This window comes from Salmo salar, chromosome ssa24, assembly GCF_905237065.1.
Source record: "Salmo salar chromosome ssa24, Ssal_v3.1, whole genome shotgun sequence".
In the NCBI taxonomy this organism is placed as follows: domain Eukaryota; kingdom Metazoa; phylum Chordata; class Actinopteri; order Salmoniformes; family Salmonidae; genus Salmo; species Salmo salar.
This window is the reverse complement of record NC_059465.1, coordinates 28,870,257-28,883,873: the sequence shown is the minus strand read 5'-3', so window position 1 is coordinate 28,883,873 and position 13,617 is coordinate 28,870,257. Positions and strand designations below refer to the sequence as shown.

The 13,617-nt window shown below is 42.6% G+C and overlaps 1 protein-coding gene across 1 annotated transcript in view; it reads right to left on the bottom strand.

The window, feature by feature from the left end:
* The window catches only part of LOC106585704 (major facilitator superfamily domain-containing protein 3), a 32,064-nt gene that overhangs the window by 15,635 nt on the left and 2,812 nt on the right, over nt 1–13,617 (bottom strand). The window contains exon 3 of the mRNA XM_014172221.2: nt 4,944–5,091. Coding sequence (XP_014027696.1) covers nt 4,944–5,091 — 148 coding nt within the window. The remainder of the gene's footprint in view (nt 1–4,943; nt 5,092–13,617) is intronic.

Sequence of the window (13,617 nt, the reverse complement as noted above, 5' to 3'; positions counted from 1 at the left end):
TATTTTCATCCATATCAGGTGAACCGTTTAAAAATGAATGGTAAATAATGTAACCATTGCGTGCTAGGAATATTGGACTGCTTTAATACACAAGTGAATTTGTCCCAATACTTGTTGTCCCCTAAAATGAGGGGACTATGTACAAAAAGTGCTGTGATTTCTAAACGGTTCACCCACTATGAATGAAAATACCCTCAAATTAAAGCTGACAGTCTGCACTTTAAACTCGGTCATTGTATAATTTCAAATCCAAAGTGCTGGATTACAGACCCAAAACAAAACAAAACATGTGTCACTGTCCCGATACTTTTGGAGCTCACTGTAGGTTACTGGTTTCAATGACATATAGAAGTTTTTATAAAATAATTGCATCCACATTTGGTCTTATTTTGGCTAGACTACTTTAAAGAAAGGTAAACATGCCTCATAATATGTAGTAAAATGTTCAGGTTTCAAACTATTTAGTATATTTTTCCAAACGCATACTGCCTCCAGCTCATTGCAAAGTGGTGTGTGACGCACTGAAGTCTACCTACCATTATAGGCACATTAATGGCGAATGGGAAGTGCACTTCAAATACCAGTTGAGAAATAAAAATAGTAGGTATTTTTTATCATGCCATCAAAATAGTTTTTAACACGAGATTTCAGTTAGAATTGTTGCACAATGATTGGGCTTATAAAAGCACATTTCCCTCCAGCAGCACCAGGAGCTGTAGCAGCAGGTCTCGTGCTGTCAAAGACGTTCAGCTTAAACTAGGCTCTGTATGCTAGGCTCTGTATGCTAGGCTCTGTATGCTAGGCTCTGTATGCTAGGCTCTGTATTCTAGGCTCTGTATTCTAGGCTCTGTATGCTAGGCTCTGTATGCTAGGCTCTGTATGCTAGGCTCTGTATGCTAGGCTCTGTATTCTAGGCTCTGTATGCTAGGCTCTGTATGCTAGGCTCTGTATGCTAGGCTCTGTATGCTAGGCTCTGTATGCTAGGCTCTGTATGCTGTACGTGTGTGATAAAACAAAAATATACATGTGCCAATTTAATTCCAATACATTATGGAAATTAACCCATAGACCGATAAGCATGACTGGTCAAATGCATTTAGATCAACTGGCATTTCCATCAATGAATAGGCTAAAAGGCATTATTTTGCTATGGGATTTTTTTTTCTCTCCCAGACAATTGGCCGGTGCAAATTTTATTTATCAGCTTAAAAAATCTATATTGGCCATAAGCCGTCTATTACCGGCTAACGGAAACCGTGACACACACACACACACACACACACACACACACACACACACACACACACACACACACACACACACACACACACACACACACACACACACACACACACACACACACACACACACACACACACACACACACACACACACACATACACACGACGTGTCCCCAGACGCTAATTGATTCCTTGTTAGTCTAAGAGCTGTGTCTCCCGGTAGGCATGGCTCAGCTCATGGGGTAATCAATAACCCAAGGAGCTCCAAAGCGTGGTAAATTAATGACCATCAGTCTTCTCACCCTCTTAGAGCATTGTGTTGTGTGTTGTGTGTGTGTGTATCTCCCAGGGATTACCCCTGTGCCAATCAGTCCCCAAAGGATCCTGTCAATCAAACTAACCAGACATGTGTCACTGTCTGGTATCTGACATCTATACCATCTGACAAGGACATTACCACATGGACATTACCACAGCTAAGTTTGATTTAACTACGACATGAGAAATATACCAACTATACTCAAATCTGATACCAAATAGTATCTTCCCATTCTGTCAGTCTTTACGTCTACAGGCTCTACAACACCTCTCTCATTTCTCCTTCTTTACCCTTTCCACTGGAAACCAATCTGCTATCATTCACATGCTAAAGACATTCTTTCCCTCATTTTTTATTCTCTCCTTCTCAATGACACTCTTTCAAATCTGGCACTCTGAGGAGTTGCCGTAGTGATGCGGTGAGAGAAGAACCTGCCTCGCTACTGACACCTCACACGGGCCGGGCTGCGATACTATATAGGCTCTCGGGTTGCCGATGGCGATCTGTGTGAGGCGGTCAGTCTCTGGCCACTCAGGCGTTTCTGATGGGGCCCAGGATAAATGTTCAAATTTGATTTGAGAGCATTGAGACGGCTTGGTGGATTGGCTTTGTGTAGTGTGTGTATGTGTGCTTGCGTGTTGGGAGGTGGGGGAGAGTGGTGGTGAGTCATTCTGTGGGAATCTGGACTGGGTGTACAGTGTCAGGTGAACGCACCTCTGTGTGTGAAAATGTGACAATTCTGCCCGAGTCCTAGTGAAGACATCAAAACTATGAAATAACACATATGGAATCATGTAGTAACCAAAAGAAGTGTTAAACAAATCAAAATATGTTTTATATTTGAGATTCTTCAAATAGCCACCCCTTGCCTTGATGACAGCTTTGCACACTCTTGGCATTCTCTCAACCAGCTTCATGAGGTAGTCACCTGGAATGCATTCTCAAAAACGTAGACAGGAAGAAAGAGTAGAAGCATCAGAGACCATATGGAGATGTAATTCAAACAAGACAGACCACAGACTTCTGCAGACGTTTTATAGAAAGACAAGATATTGGTATTCTCTTCATATAGGTCCTATTTCAGCTCGATGCTAATGGAAGTATTATCATTAACCAATCTATCTTTGTGAGTGCTAGCAATGGTGATGTACACTACATGACCAAAAGTATGTGAACACCTGCATGTCGAAAATCTCATTCCAAAATCACAGGCATTAATATGGAGTTGGTCTCCCCTTTGCTGCTATAACAGCCTCCACTCCTCTGGGAAGGCTTTCCACTAGATGTTGGAACATTGCTGCATGGACTTGCTTCCATTCAGCCACAAGATAATTAGTGGGGTCGGGCACTGATGTTGGACGATTAGGTCTGGCTCGCAGTCCTCGTTCCAATTAATCCCAAAGGTGTTCGATGGGGTTGAGGTCAGCGCTCTGTGCAGGCCAGTCAAATTCTTCAACACCGATCTCGACAAACCATTTTGCTTTGTGCACGAGGGCATTGTCATGCTGAAACAGGAAAGGGCCTTCCCCAAACTGTTGCCACAAAGTTGGAAGGACAGAATCGTCTAGAATGTCATTGTATGCTGTAGCGTTAATATTTCCCTTCACTGGAACTAAGGGGCCTAGCACGAACCATGAAAAACTGCCCCAGACCATTATGCCTACTCCACCAAACTTTACAGTTGGCATTATGCATTGGTGCAGGTAGCGTTCTCCTGGCATCCGCCAAACCCAGACTTGTCCTTCGGACTGCCAGATGGTGAAGAGTGATTCATCACTCCAGAGAACGCTTTCAACTGCTCCAGAGTCCAATGACTGCAAGCTTTACACCACTACAGCCGACGCTTGGCATTGTGCGTGGTGATCTTAAGCTTGTGTGTGGCTGATCGGCCATCGAAACCCATTTCCTGAAGCTCCCGCCGAACAGTTCTTGTGCTGACGTTGCTTCCAGAGTCATTTTGGACCTTGGTAGAGAGCGTTGCAACCGAGGAAAGATGATTTGTACGCGCCACATGCTTCAGAACTCAGCGGAACCATTCTATGAGCTTGTGTGGCCTACCACTTCGCGGCTGAGCCGTTGTTGCTCCTAGATGTTTCCACTTCACAATAACAGCACTTATAGTTGACCGGGCCGCTCTAGCAGGGCAGAATTTGATGAACTGACTTGTTGGAAAGGAAGCATCCTATGAAGGTGCAACGTTGAAAGTCTTCAGTAAGGCCAATCTACTGTCAATGATTGTCTATGGAGATTGAATGGCTGTGTGCTCAGTTTTATACACCTGTCAGCAACAGGTGTGGCTGAAATAGCCAAATCCAATAACTTACGTATTGTTGTTATTTATAGATTGCATTACATCACATGTATTGTTTTCTGCATTGGAGGTTGAGTTAGAGTAGTGGATGTGCTGTAATGGCAGTTGGAGAAAATGTAAGGTTAACTAGCAATTGAAAGGAGAACTTTAATCTCTAGAGCTGAGGCATCCCTGCTTTGTTGTGCAGCTGCTGCCTTTCCAAACATATGTTCTACTACTGTTTGCTAGGAACTTCAATATTATTCTTAGAAAATAAGATGACGTCAAGGAGAGGTCTCTATAGGAGTGACATTTTTCACGAGCAAATGGCGCTGCTGCAGATTATAATGACGTTTAGGCTAAAGTCTGTGATCTGTGATCTCTCTCAAAAACAAGACAGTTTTAGTTCACTTCATGTTAGGTCAATAGAAATAGTTGATTATTTGTGTAAGCTTTGAATTATCAGCTGTAGAACACAGAAAACCTAGTGTTGCTGCTGGGGCCTGTCTCCTTGCCTCACTGGAGGCTACAAAGCATCTCCCCGTGCTGTTCTCCTACCACACACAGAGGGCTATAGACACACACACACACACACACACACACACACACACACACACACACACACACACACACACACACCCCCCCAATGTGGGGAGGGGAGGTGATGGGGTGACGTGATATCTGTGCCACAGAAAGGGACACTAAAATGGGCACTATAGACAGTGTTGCTTCTGAACGCTAACAGGAGAGTGCTGCCTCTGAACGCTAACAGGAGAGTGCTGCCTCTGAACGCTAACAGGAGAGTGCTGCCTCTGAACGCTAACAGGAGAGTGCTGCCTCTGAACGCTAACAGGAGAGTGCTGCCTCTGAACGCTAACAGGAGAGTGCTGCCTCTGAACGCTAACAGGAGAGTGCTGCCTCTGAACGCTAACAGGAGAGTGCTGCCTCTGAACGCTAACAGGAGAGTGCTGCCTCTGAACGCTAACAGGAGAGTGCTGCCTCTGAACGCTAACAGGAGAGTGCTGCCTCTGAACGCTAACAGGAGAGTGCTGCCTCTGAACGCTAACAGGAGAGTGCTGCCTCTGAACGCTACCTGAACTGGGAGAGCAGCAGGCCACCGAGGGAGGAGCCACAGATTGAGAAGCACATGGCGATCACGCCGTTCCAGAACCCCAGCTCCCGGGCTGTCATGTGATGGTCCAAAAGGAAGAGAGGGAACATGGTCACCGCACCCTGCTCACCTGTGGATAGAGAGAGAGAGAGAGAGAGAGAGAGAGAGAGAGAGAGAGAGAGGACAAACCAGTTGGAGTTCAGGTTAGACAAGTGAGAGTTAGACTCTAAACACAAATCTGTTCATCTGTAGTTTTAGTCGTTTTATCAACAACATAGCCAAGAGTCAACTACGATGGATTAGCTATTGTTGGAAATAAACACACTCAAAAACACCCACAATCCACCTTCCTGTGACAGAGCTATTTAAAGGAAAAAAGGAAGAAGAAAACAATAGTGGATTTCTTCACTGTGTATGACAACTCCAACTTTCTTAAACACTGTGACAGTAACAAAGCAGTTACCTTTAATAGACTGGACAATGTTATATTGGTGCTTTCTTAATCTAACATCATACACTATTCCTAGATACCGTAAATTCCGGACTATAAGCCGCAACTTTGAACCTCGCGGCTTAAACACTGACGATATGGATTTTTCCCGCTTTCACGTGCTCAGTTTTTTGGCGGCATGAAGCTTTCATTAGACCAATGAAATTGCCGAACAGGTTAAGGTCAAACAACTTTTTTGTTTACTGTTTAGATTAAATCGAGCGCTCTCAAACTTCCCATCATTCTGATTACGGTAGTCATTTTGTCACCCTCATCATGGCAAAGACACGGAGAAATGCATATGATGCAGCTTTCAAGTTGAAGGCGATTGATCTGGCTGTTGGAAAAGGAAATAGAGCTGCTGCACGGGAGCTTGGTCTTAATGAGTCGATGATAAGACGTTGGAAACAGCAGCGTGAGGAATTGACTCAGTGCAAAAGGACAACTAAAGCTTACTGCAAATTTTTTGTTACAAGCCGTGTTTCGTTAAAGCCTATTTATTTTTGTTACAAGCCGTGTTTCGTTAAAGCCTATTTATTTTTGTTACAAGCCGTGTTTCGTTAAAGCCTGTGTAAAGTTCATTTGTTTCAATGTACCGGTAGGCACCTGCGGCTTATAGACATGTGCGGCTTATTTATGTTCAAAATAATTATTTTTTTTAAATTCACTGGGTGCGGCTTATATTCAGGTGCGCTTAATAGTCCGGAAATTACGGTAGTACCAATAATAGATGTCAAACAAAACAAAGAATATCCTGCGTCATTTTTCAAAAGGGCCTAATGTGAAACTTCCTCACATAACACAAGCCTCAGTCACAGAGCTTTAGGTTGAAATAAAAGTTTCTCAGTGAGACAATAGTGTCTCTGTGTGGTTTTGAAGGCGGGACAATGTTCTGCCGAACGACACTGTAAAATATTCAGCGCTGCCGCCATTATTAATGGAGAGTGACTTCACAAAGACAGGGAGACGGAGTGCTGAGTGACAGCTCAGAGACTGCTGTCAAAGAGACGACACACTCACACACACACACTTGGCCAGAAGAAAAACAAAAATAGAGAGAGAATCTTTCACGTGAAATGGAGAAGGATATCAAAAGGAGTTCTTAGAGAAGACGCTCAAAACCTCCTGGCACATGGGAACGCTACGACAACGCACACGTTATGCCAACGCTATGTGACAGCCAAGCTAAATGTATGGCAGGAGAATGAGAGGGATAAACAGAGGTTGCTGTGATGACATATTCATTCAGCGTCTATATTCTATATGCCAAGGCAGCACTAACATCAGCAGCTATCAGCTACTGTACTACTCACTATTTCCCACCAGCACCGGTTGAAACCTGGGGAACTTTTTAATCATCCAACAGGGTAGATAGTTTGAGCATTTGTCATTACGGTAAGACATTACTTAAATAGGCAATCTGTCATTGCTACATCAACTTTTTTGACTTTGAAATGATCGATATACACCCATTGATTCTTGAAGAATATATTCTGAGTGTACAAAACATTAGGAACACATACCTAATATTGAGTTGCACCCCATTTTGCCCACAGAACAGCCTCAATTTGTCAGGGCATGGACTCCACAAGGTATCGAAAGCGTTTCACAGGGATGCTGGCCCATGTTGACTACAATGCTTCCCACAATTGTGTCAAGTTGGCTGGATGTCCTTTGGGTGGTAGACCATTCTTGATACACATGGGAAACTGTTGAGCATGAAAAACCCTCAAACCGGGGCGCCTGGCACCTATTGCCATTCCACGTTCAAAGGCACTTAAATCTTTTGTTTTTCCCATTCAACCTCTGAATGGCACACACACAATCCATGTCTCAATTGTCTCAAGGCTTAAAAAGCATTTTTTAACCTGTCTCCTCCCCTTCATATGTACTGATTGAAGTGGATTTAACAAGTGACATCAATAAGGGATCACAGCTTTCATGTGGATTCACCTGGTCAGTCTATGTCATGGAAACAGCAGGTGTGCCTAATGTTTTGTACACTCAGTGTAATTCAAATGCATGATGAGCTTAGTTAAATTCTTTTACTCCATCAAAACCCCAAATATACATTTGTTTTACTCATTTGTTTGTAAACTGTGTAGGTCTTATTGTAAACAAACACTGCATCAAAATAGCCTAAAAATATGGTTATAACTATAATTTTGATGTCATATTTAATATTTACATTTTAGTCATTTAGCAAACGGTCTTATCCAGAGCGACTTACAGTTAGTGCATTCATCTTAAGATAGCTAGGTGGGACAACCACATATCACAGTCATAGTAATTACATTTTCCCTCAGTAAAGTAGCTATCAGCAAAGTCAGAGTTAGTCAGTAAGTGTTAGTTCACAAAATGCATTTTTATGCGGGGGGGGGGGGGATGCTCTGCTGTCCTAGCTTTAGGGGGAAGCCAGTTCCACCACTGTGCAAGGGAAGAGAAGAGCTTGGACTGGGCTGAGCAGGAGGGAGGGCCAAGAGACCAAACGTGCTCGGGTTGGTGTGTAGGGTTTGAGCATAGCCTGAAGATTGGGAGGGGCAGTTGGTTACTCATGGGAGGGTCAGTCCTTCCATCCATAGCTCTGTCTATGAATTTGAGAGTGGTTACATTCCTCCAACCCCATCCCTGAGCTATTAACCAAAACACTGGATAGGGTAACACCTTTGTTGTTGTTTGAACAACAGATTGTTCTTTTAAAGCCTTTATGATGTATAATAAACCGCAGGCTACTGTTGCACATGGAAACCATGTGTTTGATGTATTTGATACCAATCCACTCATTCCACTCCAGCCATAACCACTAGCCCTGTCCTCTCCAATTAAGGTGCCACCAACCTCCTATGCTTGATTCTTTACCAGTGGTTGTGTCTCTACAGCATTCAGTGCTCCCACTGCTTCAAACTCATTATTTCTTTAAAAGGGGAGTGCAGACAAACACAACAAGGCTGATTATTCAATTCTATAAATATTCTCAAAGCAACAATTGTCCATTTCAGTGGGGATTTCATTAGGCATCCACAAAGAAGAAACTAGCAGAGAGGGGGTATGGGAGAAAGATAGAGAGAGAGTGTGGGAGAAAGACAGAGGGGGAGAAAGACACAGAGAGAGAATGACAGAGACAGAGAGAGGGAGAATGACAGAGACAGAAAATGGAAAAGGTGGAGAGAAAAATAATGGATAAGAGAGAGAGGTAAAGGAGAAACATGACCAGACAGAGAGAGAGGGGTAAGGGACAAACATGAACAGACAGAGAGAGAGGGGTAAGGGACAAACATGAACAGACAGAGAGAGAGGGGTAAGGGAGAAACATGAACAGACAGAGAGAGAGGGGTAAGGGAGAAACATGAACAGACAGAGAGAGAGGGGTAAGGGAGAAACACGAACAGACAGAGAGAGAGGGGTAAGGGACAAACATGAACAGACAGAGTGAGAGGGGTAAGGGAGAAACATGAACAGACAGAGAGAGAGGGGTAAGGGAGAAACATGAACAGACAGAGAGAGAGGGGTAAGGGACAAACATGAACAGACAGAGAGAGAGGGGTAAGGGAGAAACACGAACAGACAGAGAGAGAGGGGTAAGGGAGAAACATGAACAGACAGAGAGAGAGGGGTAAGGGAGAAACATGAACAGACAGAGAGAGAGGGGTAAGGGAGAAACATGAACAGACAGAGAGAGAGGGGTAAGGGAGAAACACGAACAGACAGAGAGAGAGGGGTAAGGGAGAAACATGAACAGACAGAGAGAGAGGGGTAAGGGAGAAACATGAACAGACAGAGAGAGAGGGGTAAGGGAGAAACACGAACAGACAGAGAGAGAGGGGTAAGGGAGAGAGATAGTGAGAATGATTTATGGAGAGAGACAGGGTTTATAGAGGAGGAGGGATGCAGAAAAAGGGGCAAAATGTGGAAGAATGAGACAGGAGAATGAGGAATTTGGTACAGGAGGGGTGATGAAGAGAGGAGGGCTGACAGGTTGCTGATGGGAAACAAGAGGTGTTTGTGTACGAGTAAGAAAGAAAGAAAGAAAGAAAGAAAGAAAGAAAGAAAGAAAGAAAGAAAGAAAGAAAGAAAGAAAGAAAGAAAGAAAGAAAGAAAGAAAGAAAGAAAGAAAGAAAGAAAGAAAAATAAATAGTGAGAGAGAGAAGAGGAGGAGGGATTTGCATGAGAGGGTAGGTGGGGTGAAGGGTCAATTAGGACAGAATGGTCGTGTAACAGAGTGATCACATGAAGCTCAGACACTAGAGGCCAGGATCAGATGGGATCACGAGGACACTTAGGAGAAAACAAGACACAAAACACACCCTGGGAACACGACAGAGAGAGGCCCAGTAAATCAGTAAGCTACAGTTCTACGTACACCTTCCATAGACAATAGACACCCCACACACTCACAAGACCAGCCCTATTGACACACACACACACACACTAACAGCAATCCCTACAGGTGTGCACTTTGCAGGGTGTCACAGAGTTTGTTGAACCCCTAAGGAACTAGGCTGAAGCATGGGAAAAAAACTTGAACCCCACCCACCCTACCCAAATGGGTCACTTTGCTAAAATGCTCTTACGTTACCAACTATGTTTTACTCCCATAACCACATGAACTATAACTGTCCTCTCTAACTTTTCTACAGAAAGCCGTTGCACTACAGAGCTCCATAGCACCAGGAGATCCACACCATTCCATCAATCAGGGGTCCTAACATTCCATGTAGGACTGGGCGATATGGCCAAAATAACATTTCACAATATATTTCTCATTCTTTTGACTGCATGGCAGTGTTTGACGGTATTCTATGTTTCTGAATAAAACAAGTTAAATATGTTTTATGAGTAGTGCATAACCCTAGGATGGCAACAGATTCATTCTAATTGGTTTAATGGTCATTCTCCTTTCTGATTGCTTTATACTCAACCAAACTAGGACAAATCTGACTTTTCATTTATTTAGCACTGTATCAACATATCGTTATAGACGGTATTATAAAAATCCATACCGGTATACCTTGAAATATGATATATCACCCAGCCCTAACTACATGTCACCAGTGTATTGACCAATGATTGATATCTATGCTGTTGACAAAGCAAACAAACACTGACTATGCAATCTAGGGGAGCAGTGTTATGGACAACCAAACAGGGTCACTGGTTGGTTTGGTTCCAGTATTGAAAAAGTCCTGTTGTACCATCCCAATACTGTCCTCTCTCTTTAGGCCTCTTTGCCTTTATTCATCGCTGTCTGTCTCCCTCTGGGCACCATGTGGTGGTTCTTCATTAATTCATCGCCCCTTCAGCCTCCCTGCCATCCTCCTTTTTCCCTCTGGAAAATGAACCCACATCGCCCCTGCACCGCTCTCTCCCCCCACTTCCCAAGCCCTCCTCTCTCTCCCCCATGCTCTGCTATCATCTCTCCCGTGTCTCACAGTCTATCCTCCCAGTATGGCTGTGGGGGGGGGGGTCCCATAGCAGGAAAATAATCCTGCAACAACAGGACAATTAAATTATTGCGTGGATTATAATTAATGGACATTTTTGTAGGGGTTGATACATTTTTTGTTAGTGCAAATCAAGTCTGACATTTTAAAGTGGAAATTACCTGCAACAACAGGGTGATCAAATTAAGATCTTGCATCTGTAGATGTTGGCCCCAAGTTAACCACTGACTGATACAGGGTCAGTTTTTCTCTGTTTGATTAGTGGTTAAATGTATTATTGTAGGGTAGGTTAATCTGATCCTAGATCCGTGGGTACTAAACCCAATAAGAGCAGCTCTATCACTTTCCCATCTACCAATATCAGCCCATCCCTCCATCAGTGTTCCCCGGACCACAATACAAAGGTTCATTCCCCTTCTATCCCTTTTGCCTCCGACTCTCTCTCTCTGGGATTCTGCCCAGACAGCAAGTCCCATGGCCGCGACCTCAGATGACACAGGGGTCATCCAAACGGCTCCCTCTCATTGGTTGTGCAGTTCTACACAGAGCAAACTCACTGTGTTCATTAAGAGTGTGTGGGAGAGAGGGGTCTGAGATGAGTGTGTTTGTGTGTTGGGGGAGGGGGGGTTTAAGGCAGACCTTTCACTCCAAAATCTCACACACAAACAGTCTCACATTCACACGGATTGTTGAGTTTCACTCGACAGTTGCACACAAACAGTCTGACCTTTTTATTCTGTAATAAAGAGCGGTCAACTAAGCCGGTTATTTGTAAATGCTGATTATATTAGATATGATTATTATGTTAATATTGATAACATCATGAGGATGAGGATGTTAACGATAATATCATGAAGATGTTAACGATAATATCATGAGGCTGTTAACGATAATATCATGAGGATGTTAACGATAATATCATGAGGATGTTAACGATAATATCATGAGGATGTTAACGATAATATCATGAGGATGTTAACGATAATATCATGAGGATGTTAACGATAATATCATGAGGATGTTAACGATAATATCATGAGGATGTTAACGATAATATCATGAGGATGTTAACGATAATATCATGAGGATGTTAATGATAATATCATGAGGATGTTAACGATGATATCATGAGGATGTTAACGATAATATCATGAGGATGTTAACGATAATATCATGAGGATGTTAATGATAATATCATGAGGATGTTAACAATAATATCATGAGGATGTTAACGATGATATCATGAGGATGTTAACGATAATATCATGAGGATGTTAACGATGATATCATGAGGATGTTAACGATGATATCATGAGGATGTTAACGATAATATCATGAGGATGTTAACGATAATATCATGAGGATGTTAACGATAATATCATGAGGATGTTAACGATAATATCATGAGGATGTTAACGATAATATCATGAGGATGTTAATGATAATATCATGAGGATGTTAACGATAATATCATGAGGATGTTAACGATGATATCATGAGGATGTTAACGATAATATCATGAGGATGTTAACGATAATATCATGAGGATGTTAACGATAATATCATGAGGATGTTAACGATGATATCATGAGGATGTTAACGATAATATCATGAGGATGTTAACGATGATATCATGAGGATGTTAACGATAATATCATGAGGATGTTAACGATAATATCATGGGGATGAGGATGTTAACGATAATATCATGAGGATGTTAACAATAATGGCGATGATGAAAATTATTGCTATGGAGATGGTGACAGTGGTGATGATGACGATGCTGGTGAACCCCTCAAACAAACGTCTTACTGTCCTGTCTAGTGTCTGCCTGGGATCATCCAATTACTGTGCCACCCCTGACACACTCTCTCTCAAACACATACAGGAAAAACAATGGCACACACATTCACAAAGAAGCACATGTATGCAAATGTATATAGAACATGTTTTCCCAACACCCAAACAAACACACACACCAGTGTGACGCTGTGTCTTCCATTTCAGTTTCCATGAAAAAAACACCAGACATACAGACACTCTAATCCTTACATAATCCGCTCCTGCTGCCAGACACCAAACTCTGTTCCTACCAATTCTCGCTCACACACACATACACACACACGCTGCTTAACACCAAACTGGGTTATTCAGAGAACGTTTTCTCTTGCAAATATAAACTTGGACACAAATACATTTTTTAAAGGACAACATTCCTAACATCTCACTAGCCCTAATATATACCTGTTACTTTGTACATAAATGTACATAAATGCTATTCACAGAGTTCAAAACCTACCTTTAAGTAGGTTCTGGACTCAATATCAAGTCCCTGGTAATAACCCACTCATTCCCTTTATTCATCAACAGACTAGTTGATCAGTCTAGATCAGGGTCGTCACTAGTTACCCCAGACACAAATGTGGTTTTAAACCTAACCTTAACCACACCGCTAACTTTATGCCTAACCTTAAATTAAGACCAAAAAGTACATTTTTACAATATAGCCCTTTTCTTACTTTGTGGCTGTAGTAAATAGTTCAGGGCCCTCTTGGATATGGCAACAGTGGTAAGAAATGAGACCAACAGCTGATGGAGAAAATATGATTCTGTCTTGCTTACTTCATTTTTACATTTTAGTCATTTCGCAGACGGTATTACCCAGAGCAACTTACAGGAGCAACTAGGGTTAAGTACGTTGCTCAAGAGTACAAACAGATATTAT